This window comes from Bombus affinis, chromosome 15 (genome assembly GCF_024516045.1).
Source record: "Bombus affinis isolate iyBomAffi1 chromosome 15, iyBomAffi1.2, whole genome shotgun sequence".
Classification (NCBI taxonomy): Eukaryota; Metazoa; Arthropoda; class Insecta; order Hymenoptera; family Apidae; genus Bombus; species Bombus affinis.
The window spans coordinates 10,199,271-10,221,997 of NC_066358.1; the positions used below are offsets into that span (position 1 = coordinate 10,199,271).

The 22,727-nt window shown below is 34.1% G+C and overlaps 3 protein-coding genes and 1 long non-coding RNA gene across 9 annotated transcripts in view; 1 reads left to right on the top strand and 3 right to left on the bottom strand.

Moving 5' to 3' along the window:
• Nucleotides 1-10,275, bottom strand: part of LOC126925143 (cyclic AMP-responsive element-binding protein 3-like protein 2) — a 48,127-nt gene extending 37,852 nt beyond the window's left edge. Inside the window, exons 1-2 of the mRNA XM_050740442.1 lie at nt 9,874-10,275; nt 4,201-4,426 (exon numbers count right to left, since the gene is read on the bottom strand). Coding sequence (XP_050596399.1) covers nt 4,201-4,266 — 66 coding nt within the window. The 5' untranslated portion in view covers nt 4,267-4,426; nt 9,874-10,275. The remainder of the gene's footprint in view (nt 1-4,200; nt 4,427-9,873) is intronic.
• Nucleotides 10,276-11,523: 1,248 nt separating this feature from the next.
• On the bottom strand, nt 11,524-16,302 carry LOC126925140 (uncharacterized). 4 transcript variants are annotated; one of them, XM_050740438.1, is made up of 6 exons: nt 16,112-16,242; nt 14,669-14,683; nt 14,137-14,211; nt 13,751-14,054; nt 13,224-13,669; nt 11,524-13,111 (listed from the first exon to the last, which is right to left on the bottom strand). In XM_050740438.1, exons 2-6 carry the CDS (start codon nt 14,669-14,671, stop codon nt 12,563-12,565), a joined length of 1,377 nt encoding a protein of 458 aa, XP_050596395.1. In that variant the 5' UTR covers nt 14,672-14,683; nt 16,112-16,242; the 3' UTR covers nt 11,524-12,562. The 4 variants fall into 4 exon arrangements, with proteins under 4 accessions (XP_050596395.1, XP_050596393.1, XP_050596392.1 ...); XM_050740436.1 differs by lacking the exon at nt 14,669-14,683 and having other exon boundaries at nt 16,112-16,302; XM_050740435.1 differs by lacking the exons at nt 14,669-14,683; nt 16,112-16,242 and adding an exon at nt 15,602-15,849.
• Nucleotides 16,303-16,596: 294 nt separating this feature from the next.
• LOC126925178 (uncharacterized) lies at nt 16,597-18,173 on the top strand. Of its 2 annotated transcripts, XR_007713818.1 has the most exons (4): nt 16,597-16,793; nt 16,878-16,942; nt 17,237-17,630; nt 17,689-18,173. It is a non-coding gene; the product is annotated as an uncharacterized LOC126925178 (long non-coding RNA). The 2 variants fall into 2 exon arrangements; XR_007713817.1 differs by having other exon boundaries at nt 16,597-16,942.
• A 588-nt stretch (nt 18,174-18,761) lies between these two features.
• The window catches only part of LOC126925103 (sushi, von Willebrand factor type A, EGF and pentraxin domain-containing protein 1), a 49,902-nt gene continuing 45,936 nt past the window's right edge, over nt 18,762-22,727 (bottom strand). For both annotated transcript variants that reach the window (XM_050740332.1, XM_050740331.1), the window contains 4 exons: nt 22,007-22,356; nt 21,316-21,518; nt 21,120-21,233; nt 18,762-19,714 (listed from right to left, as the gene is read on the bottom strand). In XM_050740332.1, coding sequence (XP_050596289.1) covers nt 19,683-19,714; nt 21,120-21,233; nt 21,316-21,518; nt 22,007-22,356 — 699 coding nt within the window. In that variant the 3' untranslated portion in view covers nt 18,762-19,682. The remainder of the gene's footprint in view (nt 19,715-21,119; nt 21,234-21,315; nt 21,519-22,006; nt 22,357-22,727) is intronic.

Genomic DNA, 22,727 nt, shown 5'->3' on the forward strand with positions numbered 1-22,727 from the left:
GATTCTTGACCTATATTGAATCAATTTACGATCGCTCGCTATGCCCTGCATTAACACGTAGAAGACAAAATTTAGACAAAATAAAGTACTTCCAATGGTGGGAATTTAAATACGTAAGATAAGGTCTTTGTATCAAATTCTCTCGATTTGGTTTTGCTTTCAAGCTTTTATCTCCAGTAATAATTACAAACAGAGTGACTTTCCTACGTTTGTAATACTTTAAGCTACAAAAAGACCTAAAAACCATGTATTATCGTATTTATATATAAATTCTGTAGACCGTATATTATAGAGAAAAATAAAAGAATTAAAATAGAACTTTTCATAATAAAATTCGCTAAATATACACCTGCTACTGTGTATCTTCTTCGGTAGTAGTAATTAAACATTTTTTACTGCTTTTAATAGCTACTATATGCCTCTAAACTTCCGTTAGAACGATTCAGAACCCGTTCTTCCAACCAAGTATGTACATATTATTTTATGAGAATCTATGTAAAAACAGACACTCGTTAACCCAGCGATCCAGAATTCGCAGACACGACCGGTTATTTTTACAGACATTTTTTACGACATCTTGTTCCATCGTTTCACCTAACGTTATCGCGATTTTTCTTTATTGCATAACGAAGGACAAAAGGCAAATCTTTGTCTTTTCCGTCAGAGAGAACACGTAGATGGTGCACGGTTACGTACAATGCGCCACACTGACGGTATCTTCGTAATCGCTCGTAATTAAACTAAACTAAGGTCTTAGTATTAAAAAATCTTTTACTCGTTAAAAATGGAAAGAAACGTAATTCGAGATAACAATGTGACACACTTTGGCTATTCACTATAACGTAATATACGAATACGTAAACTCTTGTTTATCTTTCAATAAAAAAAAAGAATATAATGAACATGTTTTTCTTTGAGCCTGTATAACATGAAAAATATTAACTCTGGCGCAAATATTTCTTATAGTAACTCGTGCAACTATTTGAACATTTACTATAAAAATAGTCACGTATGTCACGTATATACTCGACTGTAGAGTGTAAGAGTGTTACATAAAACATTTTGAAATTTCATTAGCGCTGCATGAGACACGACTATCGCGATTATATCCGTAAAATTTCAATTTAATCTAAAAATGCATTGTACGCAAAAGTTGGAAAACGTTTACTGCAAATGTACATATTTGATGAAAAATTAGTATACAGCACGAATAGCTGATTTTAAACATATGATAAGTGTTGAACATCGTCCCACTGAGAATAGAGACTTACTGACACAATGAGCAATTGATTGTTTCAATATTTTTATGATCTCTGAAAAATGTACACTTGCATTAGCATTGACCACAAAAGGTATTTGCACTTTGCCTTCTTCCGAATGAAATATCTTATGATCGCGTTCTATATACATTTCATTTTCATAGAATTAAATTTTTATAGTCATGCTCTTAAATAATACGAAATTTAATATACTTGAAGCCAATTGATCAATATATACACTGTACATACACGCAATAACGAATAGCAATAATATTCAAATACTTCTCGTAACCACCGTATAGGATTATGATAAACTATAGCTTGGTCCTTGATGGGTTAACAAATTAAAAATCATTTACTCGTTATAAGAATGTGCGGGGAGGAGGGGGAGACGTAATTCGACGACGCGATAGCAAATTCACGCATAACCATGTCGTTAATAAAGATTCCATGCTCGAAGGAGCATGATCGTTAAGGAAGGTTGGTAGTAAGGAGGCACCAGGTCAAGTGGAAAGGAAATTATGCGATGAATATTCGATAAGAAGGTAAATTTCATCGGATCCTGTCAAAGAGTAATTAGCAAACGATAATATAATTGATCGGTGAGGGAAGAAGAGGCGTCGAGAAGGCGGTCAGTGACTAATATAGCTGTAAACACGATGCAAATGACGTAACCATGCGAATCAGGATGGATTGTATTGGACAAATAAACGTTCGTGTAAATATTAACTCAACGATTATCGCGCGTTCCCTGATTTAATTCTCTCGATTTTGAAATATTTTCTGAATGGATTTGAAAATTATCAAAGGTGACAATCATGAATGAGGCTTTACATTTATGACGTAAATAAATTTCTGTCTACCGTTTTGTGTTGCAAATTGCTGTTGTCCATATAATATCCAATTCTTTATTTTCGATTAACATTTTACTACTATAGCGCTTGTTCGTGATAAATATGAATCGATAGTGTGGTAAACTTGTAGCATAAATATCAGCGTCTTTGGAACATTCTCCTGTCGCGAACTCTTTTTTTAAGTAGATCAACGTTCAATGTTCAACGTTCGATCTACCTGGAATTGAAACTCCTCTGCTGAAATCTATACGTAAGTCATAATTTTATCAAAAATATCGATAGTTTATATAATTACAAATTTTTAAAATAACGATAAAAATGTTTAACGACGTAATCGAAATGTAATTCTTTCGCTTCCCCCATCACTGAAAAATGCAAATGTGGGAGCGTAAGGTGCGACAAGCTGTTTATACAGGTGAATAAACTGACACTAATATGTGCAGCCTTTTACACTCCAATATTAAACATTTCTCGTTGAACGATATTATAAAATGAATACTCGATGTAGATTTAAAAATATTTTTATCATCATGTGTATGAAGAGTAACCGAACCGTAACGAAACAGCTCTTCTTTTCCTCCGTGGAAACTTGAGTTTCGTAAAATAATTACGACAAGATATTCCATTACAATTACGTAAGTTCCACTCTAGAAGATAAAAATAGCCGGCATAAATTAATTAAGAAGTTAAACAGTTGCCGAGTTGAAATATAATATTAAAACGCTTATTGGATGGGTCTTAAACGATTTACAGGGCTTTAAATGTCAGGTTTAATTAAGAAGCGTCTAATATCGGAAAATAATTTAAAAGTTTGAAAGGCCGCAAATTCAAAAAGTTGAAAATTTTAATAATTCGCAAATCACAGAATTAAAACTCGCGATTTCACAAAATTTGATCGAAGGCATCAAAATTTTCAAGTTCATAAATTCCAATATTCTAATATTCTTATATTTCAAAACTTTTTAATTTTAAAATCCTACAATATTTAAATTGCGAAATTAGGCTGTTTGAAGATTTAAATACTAAAGAATTCTAAGTTTTGAGAAGTAAATTAAAGAATTAAGAAATTCGCAATCTTTACCTAATACAAAATAACTGGACGTTCAAATAACCATCGCAAAGAGTCAATATCATCCACTTTAATTTCCTCAATTGAAATTAACCAACATACTTTGTCACGAATAACCTAACCCGACGACTTCCTCTTCTAAAACGTCCATTACGCCCAACGAATCAATACCAAAGATACTTGCGACCGCCTCCAGAAAACGCAAGAAGTGAAATACCTCGATTCAATCTCTATTGTTCATCTACAGGAACCGCGGCAAACTAATTACACGTTAACAAGCTTCGGAAATGCAATCTGTCAGCAGAAGCAGGAAGCAGAAATACGAAACACGCGTCTTACCTATTTTTCTTCGACGCTCGTTTCCTCTTGTTCGTTTACCTATCGAAAACTTTCTCGTATCGCGAGGATTCAACGCGTGAGAGAAATAGACTATGTCCATCCTCGTGTGAGTACAGGTAACGTTCCTGACACACATATTTTGCAAGCACGGTGTTTCGTACGAAAAGTACAACAATTTTTGGTAGAACAATGTGGGAAAATTAAAGGGAACTTCGATGCACAATAAAGCGAACTTAGTAGGAGAACGATCTTCTAAGCCTAATTGTGATATACGATTTATTGACGAAGAAATATCAGTCGCGAGGGCTGCTCTGTTAACAAATGAAAGAAAATCAGGACATTTTTGTATATGGCAGTGAAGACGAAGATTGGCTAACTTTAAAGTTTATACGAATTTTCTTTCATCTTCGATACAGTACAATCTCTTGTATTCGAATCTCTATTACACAAATATATTAAAAGTTAAATATGTCATTGTATTTATTATTTTGTTGGTATTCATCAAATAATATTTTATTGTCGTATAATTTACTCCGCGTATAATACGGTACAGATTTTCGCTCTATAAGATGATTAGGTACCTGTGTATAAATTGTATACACGTTATACACGCAAATTATGAATAACAATCAGAAGCAATAGAGAGAAAATGAGGCAAAATAAACGACGATGTACTTACCGGTTCGGAGAGATAGGACTCCCACAGTTCCCTGAGATCGCTGCTTCCCACGTCGTAGAATTCCATGATCCTAAGCTTGCTCGATCGTTCCTAGTGTCGTGCCGTTGCCAGTCAATGGATTGCCGTACAGTCTGCCCATGGAGGATAAAGAATATCAGAAGAATACGGACACGATCTCTCCTCGAGGATTCATTGTCTTCCAAGGATACCGGCAGACCGACACTTTCTGAAGGCAAAACGTTCGAGAAGGTTGAACGATCGGTGTACAGTAGCATTCAAAAATATTTAGATACTTTATCTTACTTTTGATCAGACATCGTTTAATTAGATAGTTTAATCGAACTACTATCTTTAATCGGAGAAAATGAATTTCTTATATAGAACGTTTCAGCGATCGTGACACGATAATCGAGGAAACGATTCCACGTGAAAAAATAAGTAAGAAATGTAGAAATGTATTAGGTATTCTTTTTTAATAAGAATTCCTTCCTCTTATATCAAGTCACAGCCTTGCCAATTGTTTACACGATTACCGAGGCGCTCTATATAAATTGGTTATCCTGCGCAGAGTTCAGATAGTCGAAGTCCTGCTGTAGAATATTGTGACGCGAAGCAGTAGGAAAGTGATTATTTCGGAATTCTCACTTCTTGTACGGTCTGTTCTATCACATGAGAAACTCTTTATCTTCGGATTGTTTGACTTTTGATTTCTAAACTGTGACTCAGATTCTTTTAGACTAATGGAAAGACTATGATAGACGGTTACCTCAAGTTGATGAGATAAATATATAGATAATAAATACATAGGTGATTCGTATACGCATAACTAAATATTTCATAATTTTAAAATACTATTATGATATAGTAAACCACTAAATCTTTCCGAAACTAATTCGATAATACATCTTAAATAATTTTTCTAATATTGCTGGAACCGATAGGAATATAGAATTCTATCGAAAATGGGACTGCATTTCTCATTTGAAAAATTATTTTACAGTTTTGCATTATTAGATTTCCCATAAATGCACAAGCATTCGCAGTCTATTTATAAGCATGTTTCTGTAATTGACGTTATCTTGTCTTCCGCATAGTCAATATGGAATGATCGAACTATATTCGATCCCAATTAAGTATGGCAAGTACCATTTGTAATTTCGAACGGTCGTTAATTTTATTCCTACGTTTTCCTCTTTTTTCCTTTACCTTTATATAGGTCAATAACGACGCGAAGAATTTCTACGCTAGCAAACAGTTTCAAAATAATTATAATAGCTGAGAAAAATATTTGATCATTTAGCATAGAAAACTTGCGCTCGAAATTTTATATTTCATTGAATTTCGTTTCGTAATGAAGTGTCACAATGTCTCGTATAATACGTAATATATTCGTAAAATGTTTCTACAAATGTTCGAATATTTTCGTCAACAGTTGCATGTATTATAAATTCGAGTAGAAATAATTATATTTTTATAGCAACGTAGAAGAAAAATCAGGGAAATTGAACGAATTATTATTTTCACTTGTGTCTCTATGGCATGGAGAAGTACAAATCGGTTGAATGTGAATCGTAACATTTGCAAACACGATTTGGTATTTAATATATTCTATTATTCTATCAGTGCAACACGATGCAACGACTGTACCAGAGCTTGTATACTGTAACGAGATCAATGGACCTGTCTGTATGAGTTAAGTACATATGTATATATGTATAGTGTTCTCGCGGAGGGAAGGAGAATCGAACGCGTTGCGAAATGAACTGCGACGCGTTCGCTTGGAAAACAATGGAGAATTTCTTCAAAGACAAAAGAGTATCTTTGCTTTATTTTTAAAAGAGACTCGTCGAAGCTTCATTTATATATTTATTTCGAAATTTTTATTTCGATCTTGATTTCGATTTTTTAAACCTCCACATACGAAATAGATGATTGCACGAATAAAGCTTAGATGATTCACGTAATCCTATCTTATATAAATATTATTAACATCAACAAATCCGTGTTACAATCGGGGAAGCATAGATTTTAGATTTAAAACGTGACAAATCCGTTCTTATTATATAGCATGAAAAGAACCATAAGTTTAGGTATAGTCCTTCTAGCCCTCGTAATACTAATTGTCGGTTATCACATTACAAATTCGTAATTGCAGTCGTTAACAGGGTTAAGTATCGAGTTAAGTATATCGTTCTAGCGAATAAAAGAAGCATGAGAACGAAAGGAATTACGGCCATAGCTATAAAAGAAAGAAGGAAGGAAATTTCCATAGGGTTCCCATTGTAGTTTTTTGACTCATGTTCTACACAGAGTACCGTTACTCAAAATCCTGTTGAACGATAATTTTCAATTTTAGTCAACGCTAATCAGTTTTCTTTCGTATAAGAGTTTCATAGTATAGCGATGCAAATACGACAAAAGAGCGTCACTAATACTAGGATTTTAAAGAATCGTACAAATTAAAAGTATCATCCTGCATATTCTCAATCAACTATTTCATTGAAATTTTATTGATGTCATCTATATAATATATATTCATTACGAATATGAAAATGTAAAAAATAAATTATCTGTAATTTAACAAAACTAACGACACAACAGAGGAAAGAAGAAGCCATGGAAACAACCACGCTCGAAATTACACCATCGACAACAATCCAGATTTCACGAAGAAAAAGAGTTTCCAGGAAATGAAACAAAATTTCCGAACGGTAAACGCCCAACGAGTGCTCGTTGTGGCATAGCGCGCTATGTTTACACAATTCCGACAATTATCAGCAGCTGCGGGTACATTAGCGAGGTCTGTTGTTCTTCCTGAGCACACGTTACTAAATGTGCGTTAAAAAAACGATCGTTTAACAAACTTTTAAACGGTATGTATGTTGGACTCTTCTTCGATCGTTCAACTAATCCGCCTTTCTTTATCTCTGTCCCGTCAATAAATTTCAAACCAATCATCGGCCTCGTGTTAATCGTGTCCGACCTTTTATTCAACTGGGAAGAGTTCCACATGATCACCGATATCAAACAGAACCGGTATATTCCAAGGAAACACAGTTAAACATAAAAACAGGTTCGCGAAACTTTAATGTGAAAATGTATCGAGGTCCAAATTTCGGTTTTTTCGTATAGTGGATTATTAGATCCACCCTAGTAATTGCAACATAGTGGAATCGTTAATATGTAACAAAAATACAAAAAATATCTGTTTATATAAAAAAAAAAAGTTACAGTATAAGAATTCATGTTATAGTTAATTTACGTTACGAATATTATTGGCTATGAAAACATTTTTTGGTTATCACTAAGTATTGTCGATAATGAACATTTTTTTGTTACTTCCGACCATCGAAGCTTTTCATTCGTATTATTGATAATTAGTATCCCTCTAAAAGGAAAGGAACCAAAGAGTTGAACTTTAGCAGTTACCGCAATATAATGATTATTTTATTTAAAATATCTAACATGTATTATTTTACTCCTGTAAAAAAGGCAAACATGGACAAAAGTGGTTTTTGCTATGTACTTTTTAATTATTTTAACGAAAATAATTTATTGAACAGGTACTTACGTGTTATGTACATATGTACGTATCTTTGATCGATAACGGGATCGAGATAACATTTTTTCCGCAACACAAGCGTAGAATATGATAGATACACCCTTTGATTATCGTTTGAACGAAATACTATGTCGTTAAATTTTTTCCTCGCGTTTTTATAACTACGGGGCAAACATAAAATCCTCATTTCTTTAGAGATTGAAACGATTCGAAACATTTAGTAAAGATTATACATTTTTGAATGTTATTGATTCTCTTCTAACAGAAAGTTCATACAATTTTTCTACTCCAATTTACACGATAGTTAATTGAAATGATAACAAAGTTTCGAGAATTAAACTTAGCCGCTCGAAGTTGTACATTTGGTAATTTTCATCATTTTCTAAGTAATCTTTATGTTTATTAATAACTAGTAATTTTTTCTGTCAAAAGCTGATAATCCTACAAACGTTCAGAACATTACCCATTACTATTTTTATTGAAAAATTCTTAGAAACTTATTTAGCCTTTTACAAATAACTGAAAAACGAAAGCAATAAATAGTATTCAATTTGTAATAAATATCAACAGGTGTTCTAATACTATCGATACGTTAGTGTATGTAAGTAGACGATTAAAAAATTACATAGTATGTATACATATGCAGAAAATTAACAAATGAAAGTATACATGTATATAGAGAGTTAAAAGGTATATGTATATAATACATACGTAACTATCAATTCATACGATGTTATAGGAGGTTTATTAACGTTTAATAGCTATCCGTCTGCTACTCTCGTCTAATGAAAAGGTCATACTCGAAGTAGAATTTGTATCATGATGAAATTGTCACGTTTCGTTTTACGATATTGCAAAACAGATTGGCATATACGTGAGAGATTCGACTGCCTCTTTGTATACAAATATTTGAGCAACATACGAGATAACGTTTTGAAAAAAGCATCGGCAACTGTTTTATCAACGTTGACGCAATGCCGGTTGTGTGAACCGCCCTTCAACGCGATACAATGCTTTTAAACCGAATCAAACGCGCCCCTCCTACCCGCATTCAGCTTCCACATAACGCACCCGGTATTATCATTAACGTTTAGTTTCACATTCCCATTAAACGCCACCATGTCGCACTCTCTACTATCCTCTCGTGAACTCTATTTCCATTATAACCGTCCTTAACATGAGAAAATATTTCAAAGACATTAACACATTGCCGACCGTGCGAATTGGCAATAACACTTTTAAACTCAAGCACACATAAAACACACAACGCCCAAACAATAAAATAACGATCGTTTTATAACTCGTATAACTTTCACAAAATACATGAAAATAAAAATTTGTTTGAAAATTTAATATACAATTAATGTATGGTGATGTTTAAAACAGAAATTTTATAATTTGGCAATACGAAATTGGCAAACATATCAATTATATCCTTTTTTATCACTGAAGAGATTCAAATAAGGTTATGTTTGTTTTTGAAAATAATTAACTAACAAAGGATAAATTGAACAAGACATACATAAGTTTCTTCCGTAATTTCAATGAAAAATGACTATCAGCATCATATTTTATTCTGAACTATATTGTTACAAATATTAAAAATTTATCTAAACATATATTATATCGGCTCAAAACGAACGCGATGTATGTATCACTAAGTAAAATGAACAGATCTTTCCAATTGGCCTTACAACAATATATTCTAAAATCAATAAATTGTCTATATGTTAACATACATAAACTCTGTTCAGGTAGTGCCATAAATAGAACGCAATTGGAAAAATAAATACGAAAGTACTAAATGAAGATAGAGTTACAGCTGGATTGGCGCGACAAGTGGTTGTTCAGAGTGATACACAAACAAATTCGACGAAAATAGTACAATCGTCCCTAGTTGTGAGTAATTTCTACACAAATCGTCAAGAGGATTACCCCTTCGCCTACTAATACACCCACTCGATGCAATCGAAATGCACCAGATGGAACGAAGTACCGGCTCAATGTGACCGACTTGCACGCGCGTACACGTGCACTCGATTACAAGTATATTTGTATCTCGATAAACAATCCATTTGCAGAAGATATATAACATACGAGCTAATACTTACCGAAGAAAAGCTGGAGAACCGCGAATTCCCGTTGGTACAAGGAAAAATCACCCCGATGGAACGAGTAAAATTGCACAAATATCTTGAGCGTAACAGAAAGGCCACAGCACTGATCGAACGGAACCCGCACTGTACCATACGATGCACTGTTCGCAACCAAGGCGCCAATGAACATGCAGGAAATCGGGACAGCGGGATCGATAGCCAACACCCGTACACCTATGAACGTATCGGGCCACCAATAGGTTACACGAAAGCAAGCTCTTCGCCGTAAGCTCGCCGCCAAACACGGATGACCTGACCTTCGATCGGTAAAGTCGACTTCCGTATAAACCAAAGACGGAACGATACACGCGCGTTCACGTTCTCCGCGTAAATGCGCGATCGGTCGCACGTGCTGCCCGGCCGAACCCTCGTTGGTTCTGTTGGTTAACCAATCAACGCGGACCACCTGTTAGCAGCGTACTGAACTCTGGTAGCACGCCGCGCAGGGAACGATGCGCGCGCAACCGCTCCTTTTCCCGCTCCGTCATGGCGGTCAGTAGTTTGAAATCGGGTTCCACCGGCTTACGTGCGTCGCGATAATGTTCGATAATTGTGTTTTGCGTGTGCAGTGTGGTTTGGGTTAGATTCGAAACGATTTATTCGGCAGTGAAAAATTGTGTGGAGTGTTGAGTGTTTGGGAAGTGGCTAATGGACGAAAATTTTTGGAAAGGGGTGGATTGACGGAATGGCGGATAAGATCTCCTTGCACAATACTGAACCATATTTTTATAGAATTACTACAGAACAGGGATAATTCGAGCTTATTCCAGTAACTGTAAGTATATTGTTATATCTTTAAGATTAACGAGGCTCGAGTATTATGATATGTAATGTAACATTTCAAAAAGTTATGACACGGGTAATGAAGTATCTGATCATATTAACCTAATAAACAATGCTAAATTTTCCGGTTAGTATTTATTATCCGGAACCTGTTTAGTGGTATATTATTAAAATTCTATTTAAAATGTAGTTAGTGATTGCAATTCATGTTGCAAAAATACTCGTATTCACGCTGGTATCGACTTCAACATGGATCCCAATGTGATGTTCACGCACATGGCGGGAACATTTAAAAATTCAAAAGTTGCAGTACACCAGAATTTACTAAGAACAACAAATAAAATTTAAGTTTCCGTTGAATGTCTAAATACTCAAATTGAAACTATGAATTTAAGAAAATATTTTTATAAAAACAAAATGAATTTTTATATATAATAATAAATTCATGTGTATTTAATTTAGGTTAATGAAAATAGTATTATTTTTCGGAGGATATACTTACATTTATTAACAAATTCTTTACACATTTAGGATGTAGAATTCGAGTTGTATACATATTTCATAATATAAACAATAATATACATGTTTTTCACAGTTTAATATTTAATATGTAACATGCAAACATAAGACAAAATAAGATATAAAAATATACATTTTATTATATTTATAACATTCTGTGTAAAGATAAAACATAAGTTTAATAAAAATAAGATATCGAGAATTACATTTTACTGGTTAGGAAACTTCCAATAACGTTCTCAATTATTTTGAAATAAGATCTTCTATATTAATATAGCTTATATAGTAATCTAGATGCAAAAATTATTACCCGTACGATTCTTTTTTTATTTCCATACACGTACAAGAATTTTCAATATTCACTACAGCATAGTCTGAAGGAACGAAAAAACAATTCTGAGTGATTGATTTGTATTACATTGCTTAATAATAGAATAACATCTTCGTAATATTGTGATAAGTGTATGCAATATTACTATGGATATTAAAATTTCTTTACAAACAGAATTTACAGGAATTATTGAATTTAGATAAATGCCTTTGTTATCCGACAAGTTAAGTTATTATACAATGAGTGTCTACAAAAATAATTCTCTTCACTACGAGGTAGATTCTGACAAGCATGTTCTTTATTCGAATATCAATTGTACATCATGCTACTATTGTGCCCACGCCAGTAAAAAAATTATATTCTTACCGATCATAATTTATCTTGTTCTAACCTCCATATTTATACTTTTTATCAGGTACAATACAAGGCTGAACAAAATATGATTATGTAATCTTTTTTCTTTTTTTTTTTTTTTTTTTTTTTTGGCAAAAGAGATACTATTTTAGATTTTACCCCACTTCTGCCTCTTTATCTTTCTTTTTTTTTTTTTTTTTTTTTTTTTAGTTTGTTCATTTCAATTATATGAACATAAATTTCGTTATAAGCATTATAAAACATTGTAAATAGGATGTCTTTGAACAAAAACAGAACAAACACAAACATATTGTGCAACAAACATTTACGTAAGATGTTAATATATACACCTTTCCTTCGAGTAACGTTATATATGTATGTATACATAGAATTCGACAAAAATCTGCTTCAAACGATTGATAAGAAAAAAATAAGAGATGAATTAAATATAACAATACAATTTGAAATTATTCATCGCATTAATAGTTGTAGTGATATAGATTTATATATAAATGAAAATAATGCATCGCTTTCTTCTCTTATATGACAAAATATATATATATATAATATATAAGGCAAAAATTATGATAGAAATGAAAAATCTTATGCGATACCCGCCGCATAACGATCATTCGAAACAAATAAAAGAAACGCTTTTTAGAATTCTTTTTTCAAAGCGGACCTCAATAACGCACTGCGCATCGATGTTACGAGTTTTTCAAGTTCCTCAACCTTCATCTTCAATATCCTATTGTCCCGTTCCAATTCGACCGCTTTCTTCGCCATCTCAGTTTCTTTCGCTTTTTTATTCATACGTGACTTCCGCGAAGCTTCGTTGTTCTTCTCCCTGGACTCTCGATAATGCAAAACAGACGTTCGATCGTCCGAGTCTGACTCTACGTAACGTTTTCGCTCTATTCTCTCCCGTCGCGCTCGACTATAAGGTTTCTCTATTTTGTTGCTAACTGATATCCTCGTACGTTCCGCTCTCCTCGTTGATACTACAGGTACGTCTGAAGAAGACGAAGTTATCGTTGACGATGGTGTTCGATTTCTTGTGCACTCTGGGACGACAGTCTCGTTCTTCTCCGTTTTCACTTTCACGCTAGTTTGTGGAATCATTGTGGATAATTTGGAGGGTGACCATGATTTTGATGCTACTGAAGAATCTGTTGAAACGCTACCTTCCGGAGAATGCATTTCATCCTACAAAGCCGTATACGATATTTTATTGAACATTGTCTTACTTAGTCAGTGTTACTTTTTTACTTATATGATGTTAACATTATTTGGATTTGAATTACACCTGTCAACTTACATCGCAAAGGTACGACAATAAATCGAACGTATCCGATCCAGTGGTTTCCACTGTTCGTAATACATCCCACGTTTCACGTTGATTCTCGGTGGAATCGAATGAAGTCGGGCAAGCATCATTCAAATCAATTTCTTCTATATGATATCTGGATTGGAATGGTGCACTAACATCTGTATTATTCTGTTTGCTTGTATTTACATTAGTTGATCCTTTTGATATTTTTAACCACAAATTGGATGTGTTTGATTCTGTTGGACTATTTTTCCTCTCGTATTTGCTAGTTACATTTGATGTAGATTGCAGGCTGTGACAACTGTCGTTCAAATGTTCGGTTGTCTCCGCGGTACTCATTTTCACGTTCCACTTTTCTTCATCTGTTACACTCATCAAATCTTTCAATACCCCCTCTTCTGAAGACAAAACACTGTTACCCTCGTATTTCGTACCTATAAATTACAATGTCAGAATGAAAAATAACATATATTTCTCTCTTAATGCAGATATTCGTGTAATAGATAGATACTGACCTGATAGTTTAAAAGTAGGTGATTCACCTGCATGAAAATCGCATTGACCCTGGAATGGATCCATGTAACCGCTTAAATCTTGAAAGTTCTCCTCCCATATGGAGGATGCTTCTTTCTCGGTTTCTTTTGTTACATTCGTTTTTGGCTGTGGGAACACCCATGGCTCGTTCAACAATTCTGTCTCCATGGTCGGTGTTAGCAAGGGAACTGTATCCATTTGTGAAGGCTCTTCCTCTGGTGGCCACGATCTCACGCCACGAGAAGCAAATGACAGGCACGGCTGACGATTGCATGGCTTTGTTACCTAGAATATAATTTCTTTAAAATTTTATTACCACCATTCAGTTCTTCAATAGAATCTTGTTAACACCTAAGAGGACACATACGTTAAACACGCCTCCTTTCTCAAATGAAATGTTGCTGGCTGTTGGGTGTTCGTAAACAGGAGGGATTTTGGATACCTATGAAAAAGATTAATATTTCCACATTTACGATACATTAGGACTTCCTGTACAATGGAATTATGACTCTATCAGATAGAAAAATGATACTTTGAATACCTTTCTAATATTAAAACAATTTCCAAATGATTTTGCTTTTTATGCTACAAAATATACGTCATCTAAATCATATAAAACAGGCAGTACAGTACAGTTGTGATACCAAATTTATGAATATGTAGATAAAAAATATCAACAATTCCATCTATAAAACGCGATTACAAACCAACAAGGATCTAATTTATAAAGATAACAGAGTTAATATTTTACTGAAAAGATAATATTTCCTATGTGTTAAGGGGATCATGCGAAATGTATTAAACACAACATTGGGTCTTAATTCACTGTGCAATCAGCAGACAGAATTTATTGAAAACACAGTTAGACATTTAAACCAAGATCTTTAAACCAGGTATACCATATTCGGGCAGGTCTGTTGGCAAAAAAATCAAAGAAGTTTAGTAGTTTAATATAATGTACAAAAACAAAACATATGAAAATATAAAATACACACTATATATATATATATATATACATAACTACAACTAAACGTTTCTTTATTTGTGCAATATAATTCGATGATTAAATATATTAAAGGTATACATATTTCTAAAGTCAGTGGAGACATAGAGAATACTCTTGCTATCATTGTTTACATGCCATACGCACACAAACGTTTATGTACATATAAAACATGCATGTGTGATCAGATTTTTGATTTTTCAATGATTACATACTTATTAAACCACGGAGTAAACGTTTAGTGTACTGTTATTCGCGCAATATCGGAGCAAAGAATGCGATTCGATAATCGTACGTTTTCAAACGCGTTCTGACATCAAGCCAATCGCGTTTCATTTGTAAGCAACAGCCAATTTTTATCGCTGAGTCGCTATATTTTTTGATATTTGATACGTTGCTTATCGAATAGAAAAGAGGTGGAAAAATATTGATAGGCATGAACATTGATAATTATCAATTATTTTATATAATTTTATGAAACTACAAGAACTATAATCGATAACTTGTAGTATAGTATATAATATATACATACAATATAATAACATAGCCTTAAACGTCGAATAAATTTTTATTATTATTATTTTTACTAAGCATTTGTTTATCGAAAAAATATGCTGAATTAAAAATTATGAAGTAACTAACATAACAGTAAAACAGATAAAATATACAATATCGTATCTAAGAAAAGCCGAAATTTTCCAATTTCTACGAGGAATACTAAATAACATTTGTTAGTTTTGATATGAATTATATCATGTATTACTATAGATTTTCAATACTTGAATTGTGTATCAAGATAAACATAAATAGAATCAGAAAATAAAAATACCAAAATTATCGATTGCCATAAAAAAGCCGTCGATAAGAATCGATATGCCATCGTTGTTTTTCTACCTCTAGGACACGCAGGGAAAGGAAACTTCCATTCTACGTTGCTAATACTAATCTCGTTACGTAATAGGCAGTCTCAGCGCATGTGACTAAATTTTCGCAAACCGGTTCACGTTACGGCATTATTCGTTTGCACTACGTTGCGGTGAGAAAAGCGAATTTGCGCAGAAAATGATAGAAATCAGTCGCGTGATACACACGAGATATACAATGACTCGGGACCTTTCTGGAATACTATATTTTGCACAACAGCTAGGACGTATATAGGCGAGCGCTACGTCGTCCGATCGATTCGCACTGTTTGCTACATAGTTGCGGCGTAATTTCGTGTACTGCCAGTTCAATAAATGACAAAATTAGCTCGATCTATGGTTATATAATGCAAATAGACACGACGGCCAGATCTAACGTATAGGCAGAACACGATAAGTTGAAATATATCACTCACCCTCCTTGAAACAATAGGTGTTGTACCTTCCACTTGGAACGCGAGAACTATTTTATGTACCGACAATTCTAATTTCTTTGTGGAATACGTGTTAATTCGAGAATTCAAACGATTTCGTACGCAACTCGAGCACTAATCCTTCGCACTGACACACCTCTCCGAATCTTCTTCGCGGAATGCGAGCTGGAACGTCGGTAGTGCGGGATTAAACACGTAACGGTACCAACACGCCTCCGATCCGGTGTCTGGTTGAACGTCAGATGCTAGAGCACGTCATTTTCGACCAATCTGAGCGTAGATGAGCACACTAGCGACCAATCGTTGCAAAGAAACGCTGCAGTGGGAAGAAGTCTGACACGTAGATTCGATATGGGACCAAGGAAGTTCCAGTCGATAATCGTATTTTTCCACTTTTCGACACTCGTAACTTAAGTCGCCCTACGACTAAAATTCTCCCATATTCTATAGTCATGTTAGGGAGGTTTGAGATTTATTTTTGAACGAGAAGTTTGTTTGTAGCGGAAAGTAATGTTACTGCGTATAAAGACGAGCAGAAAGTCACTACTTATGTAAATATTTGTGTCGCTCTTGTAGTGACATATAGTGTGAGGTCTGTTGCATGATGTAAAAATATAGGTTCGTTCGAGCACATTGAAACAATGATTACGTGACAACGTACTAGGTCAGTTACATAAAAATGTGATGTATTTGTTTTTTTGCGGTATGTGACTAATCTATTTTGGAATATGCCGCATTAATAATTCAGCAACTTTATCGTTGGAGTGAATCAGTTCCGCGAAGAACGTAACGTGTTACTAGATGGAGTTGATGGTACGTGTTATGTATCCACGTGATACGATTACGAAAATGGATAATATTTGGAACTACGCAACATTTTCATTTGCGACCATGATCACTTCGTTTATTAATAATTTATTTTTGTTTTATTTCATTAATTTAAAAATAAATATATTAAAAATTTATTTAACATCATATCATAGATCGTATAATTAATATAAGATAAACGATGCGATATAATAATATTAATTACGTATAATTAATCACATTTAATTAATGAATCAACTATTTCAAAACTAAATGTACATAATATTTTGGACATTTTAGATACATTAGGAGTTACGTAATGATTAATCACAATGTTAGCACAATTATGATGCAACCTCTTACGAACTGTCACTATAACGAAATACCTATAACCAAATTTTGCACTTTGGAACGCCCGCGTTAAACTTAGGTCGAAGTGATTGGAATCGAAACAATGAACAACTATTTTATCGATCAAACAGTCAATTCATCGTTACTCCTCCATCCAACGTACTAACCAAAACCACAATGGACAAACAAGAAAAATAATATTCTCAAAAAAATAGGGAAAAATGTAGTTGAATACAAGACATCGTAATTAATCTATTAACTCGGCAATCATACAACTGGAACAAAGCAAACATAACTCATAATGCATAAATTAGATTCCACGGATTTCGCAGACCACGTAAAGGTAACACGATAATTGTCGTAATTATGAAACAACAATAAGTGGCTTAAAATACTTCCAGTTGCTATTGGATCTGATGACAGGCAATTCTAAGCAAGGTACATGAATCACGAACCTGTTTAAGTCGTATACACGTATTATCATCTTCCTATAATTTTGCCAATCATATTTTGCTACGTTTCGTCCGTCGATAGAATCGGTAAACCACGAAAACAAGGACTATATTATCAGCTCCGATGAATCAGATATTGAGAACGAAGATAACGACAAGACAAATGAAAACGAACAGAATTTTGGAAATGGACGTGATTACGACACGATTTTTCGCTTAAGCAAATCCTATGAAGATCACGCGAGGAACACGCGAAAACACTTAAAGCCGGACACGCGCAAAGATGCCTGGGACGATTTTGTGTTCGAGGACAAAATGTACAGAGTAATCCCTTTAAAATTGGACGAAAAAATATTCAAATTAAAATATACAACTTCTACTAATAAGGGTCGATTCAAACAAAATGATAAATAATAAAAAAAGAGAAAAAGCAATATCTTATCGTAATATTTATTTATATGGTAAATTTTATTAATCGACGGACCGTAGATATTCCTGTAATTATAGCACATTTAAAAATGGAAAAATGTACAGTATGCAGTAACGTATCGTCCAAATTAAAATATTCATTGTAAGTTTTTTTTTTTTACTTTTTTATTTTTAGTTTCTATTTTAGTTTATTTAGCCCTCATCGTTCCAATTATGTTCACAAAAATTACATAAAGAAATTGCATAGAGATTCGCGGTCTATTAATAAAGAAACAATCGTTTATCGAGGTTTTTATGATAAAAGTGAACAATAGCTTGGATTAATTGAAATCCAACTTTGATAGATATAAGTCCACCTAATTGGCGGGATAAATAATACAGAAGAGAAAACAGTACTCTAGCAGAATATATATTTAAACTACAAAATCCAGTTTCAATCCATAAGAGTTAATCCAAACGAAAGGATAAGTAGTAAAAAGAAAACAGTATTTCTTCGTACTATATTTTATTAAAATCTTCAAATCTAAAGAGCCATCTTCGATCGACGGAAATCGATCTTCAGACGAAAGAATAAATATAATAAAACTACAGTATCTTGTAATATATTTTATTAATAAAAAAAAACAACCGTTTGTTAAAGTTTTTACAATACAAGTGAAAAACAGGTTGGTAGGCATGGTTCAATGTACATTCGCAATCGGTTCTTGGGATCGTTCGTTCCATCTTTTCCATTTCTTTTCTTTTTTTTTTTTTTTTGATTGTTTTCTTTCCCCGGTTAATCTGCACGAGTCGCCTACATGCAACGTTTTTATATTACAGCGAGAGTGATACACATATTATCTATAGTAACAAAATATAAATTCGCTTAATGTATAAGGGGGACAGTGAACTTGAAAGGGGAGAGAAAAACGGGGGGGGGGAGTTGTATTAACATACATGCACACACTTGCTCCTCTCGTTCGCATCTCGTTATAAATCGTAGGAGACAGACAGAGAGAGAAAGACGTGGAAAGTTAATCGATAGAAAATAAAAAAGAGAATAGTCCTTAACTAGGCTAGGTGGTATTATAAATTACATAAAATTACAACCTCACGCTTAATAGTCTTTTTTTTCGTTGCGAACGTTTCGTTCTCTCGATTTCGTTGATCGATGTGTTAACGGGTGCCGAAACAACGATCCTACTTAAAAAAAAAAAAGACGACGGATCGTCGTTCCAGGACTCGATCTCGTCTCTGGATAAATCGATCAACGCAACGTCACTTTGTATCATTGTACACGTTCGACGCGAATACACGCGTTCGAGAGGTTCACGCGGGTTCGATATCGACCTTTTTTTCCACGCCGGAAACCACGAATCTCCTCGAACGCGCCACCCCGGTACGATCCTCGTCTGGGAATAATAAATAAATTGGTCTCGACGATGGGACATCCTTTATAAAATCTGCGTAACTAGGATGTACTTTTCTTTCTTCTTTGTATTCTACGATGGTAGAACGCGGGTCACTCGTCGTGGTCACTGGCCCTCGCTATCGCTGTCGCTTTTGTCTGGAAAAATATTTGCGCACCTCGTTAGAACTATTTTTTCTCATTAGTTTCCTGGAAATTTCAAAGTTTTGGCTCTGAGGATGAATAGAACGGATAAGAATTGAGCGGACCATATTTCCCGACTGTGTTTCGCTTTTTTTATTATCTTGGAGCAAATTATTTCCTAAATATCTTCGTGTCGCGATATACTTTCATAATAAAAAAATGATCTGCAACCTTTCTCTTTAACATTTGTATAAGAAGGAATTTTTAAGAGGATAAAGAAAACGCACAAAAAATAGATTTTTTATATGTAATATTCTAGACTAATATTTAAGTAACTTAACGTTTAATATTCTATGGAGTATTCTATAAAAATAATTACAACTAATTGTAAGAATAACTGCGGTGACCATTCAGAAAACATCCTGCCACTCTCATGGGATCATGATCCATAGGTCGAGAATCCTGATGGATTGGCAGAACGAATGAAAATGGCGGAAGATGCGCGGAATGTTTTTCTGTACCGTCATTTCTATTTTAATACAGTACGGCAGATGACGCGAAGGCGAACCCAACGACCTATTACAATTTGACCTTTAGATATAGAAAAGTTACGGTCGTAGGTACCACCGCATTATCTGGACAATTATATACATAAGTATAAATACAGGGTGTTCCAGCTGAAACAGGCCACTTTCATACCTCCGTTGTTTCTAATGATACGAGAAATGTTTCTAGCACGGTATTTGAATGCTTTCAATGGAAGAATATCCTATGGGAGGAATATTTGTCGAATTCTTTGTAAGGACACTAGTAGTTATCTTTTTCGTAGGAAAGTATACATATATGCTCCTCAAAAATGTTAGAGGATTGATTTTCATTATAATTACTTAGTTATTTTTATTTTTTTTAACGATTGTCTTAAAGTTAATTTTTATTAAGCGTATAGGCCTTTTATATTTGTGCTGGCTCGATCAGTTCGGTAGAACCATTCGTAATAGCGAATCTACAATCATTTTGAGCAGTGTATTTCGTATCCGCCGTTAAAAAATCACTTAAAATGATAACCTTCGGGTTATCTTGATACTTATAGGTACTACAATCTAATAAATTATAGTTACCCTTAATGTGATAACCAGACTGCGAAGTTATCTATGCAAACTGATACTTTTATAGACACTGATAAGGAAGCGACACTCTTAAATTCTAAATCTGCTAACACGTATTTTATTTTTGATATTTTACACGTATATCTTTACGTTTGTACTCATTCTTGGTTATCTTTGTGCGTATTATAATATATTATAAATGCATAAATATCCACAGTCCAGCCACATGTTTCGCGAGTATTTTTACAAATTCCTTTATTATGGAAAAAGAAAGAAGGAGACACTGAAGGCTTATTTGGAAATGGTATGCCAACCTTTCTTGCCAGGATACGCATGACGTTTCAGTCTATCGTAAAGGTCGTCTTTCGTGCCGTAAATACTGGCGTTGGAGCGTGCAAGACTGTTCATTTTGCCATTGTGCAGACTCTCTGGAAAGAAGACGCAGAGAGAAGTCGTGAAAGTTGTGAAACTTAATGTGTACTTCTCGCAGTGTCCCGTTTTTATTCTCACCTTTCATGTAGGTCTCGTTGTAAAAGTTAGGCATTTCCCAGCCGTCCTCCTCATCGTCGTAATAGTGAGCGTAGGTACTATGGTGGGACGGCGCGATAGATTCCGCGTACGGTGTGGGCGCGCCGTAATAGAAGTTCACTTGCGAACCATTTTGGTCTGTCGCTGGTGTTAGCATCTTTTTAGGTTCCTTCTTTCTGGAAGCTCTGTAGAGAGAATTTATTTTATTTTTCACTTCATATTTCTAGGAGATTGTTCTGGTCATAGAAAATTCCTCGTTTCATTCACCAATTTATGGTATTATTCGTATACAGCAATGATTTATATTATTACTGTATATTGTTATTATACAGATTACTACGATATAGTCATATATCGTGTATTAGTATGTAAATATTACGGTTCAGATTATTTTTACGAAAGGCAATTTATATTCTTTTTATCGTTATGCTATTATAATTGGAGTCATATCTTTTCTTTTCTTTACAAATATCCAACAGCAGATTTTCAAAACGCTAATTCACGTACATTTTACGATCTTGAAATTTAGTAATCGATTTCGTATTACCAAAAACGATTATGTAGAAAAATTCATAGATTTCTTACCCATTTGGTGAAGAAATGAATCTATTAGAAATTAACGAATATATAGTTCGATCTAAAGAAAGAGTTGATAATTTTGTGGCCCACTAACCTGACACAGATCATCCATACAAGAAGAACGACGAAGATGATTAAGATAACTCCACCAGCAATGCCACCTGTGATATAGAAGAACTCAGACTTTTCCGTACACCGTTTTCCGGTGAAACTTCCGCTGCATCTGCAGGATGGTTGACCTCGCGAATCTTTAAGACATACTCCTTCGTTATCGCAGTAGCCCATGCAGACATCGGTGCACTCGGTTCCGGTTCCATTATATCCTGGCTTGCACTCGCATTTGAAGTCGCTCGTTTCCGGTATCAGCAAGCAATACGCGTTCGCGTCGCAGTGCATTTCCGCGTCGCTTGTCTCGCATGGATTAGTGCAATCAGCTTTGCTGGTCTAATTAAAAAAAAAAGAAGCAACACATTTTAATTAAAAATATTGAATTAACTCTGTCGATCAGTTATCGGAGCATGGTATTTCTATCAATCGTATTTCAGTCTGTATTCTACTTATTAAAAATACTGAAACGCTTAGAAACTTAAATTTTGAACATTCTGAAATCTTCGAAAATTCAAAATTAAGAATCTCAAGTCCTTAAAAATCGAAAAGTTAACGATTCTGAAATTCTCAGAAACTCGAGTATCTAAAAAATTTCGAAATTCTTAAAGAGTAAGAATTATGTTAGAATTTACGGTGCTAAGAAAAGTTTAAACGAACCTAGTTCTACCATAAATGTTAAAAGTCACAGTTGCACAGAAAACGAAACT

Coding starts and splice junctions, on each gene's coding strand:
- LOC126925140 (XM_050740435.1), bottom strand. CDS start 15,652: ATGGCATATCGATTCTTATCGACGGCTTTTTTATGGCAATCGATAATT. Junction 14,055..14,136: donor AGAAAGGAGGCGTGTTTAAC/GTATGTGTCCTC, acceptor ATTATATTCTAG/GTAACAAAGCCATGCAATCG. Junction 13,670..13,750: donor ACCTACTTTTAAACTATCAG/GTCAGTATCTAT, acceptor TGTAATTTATAG/GTACGAAATACGAGGGTAAC.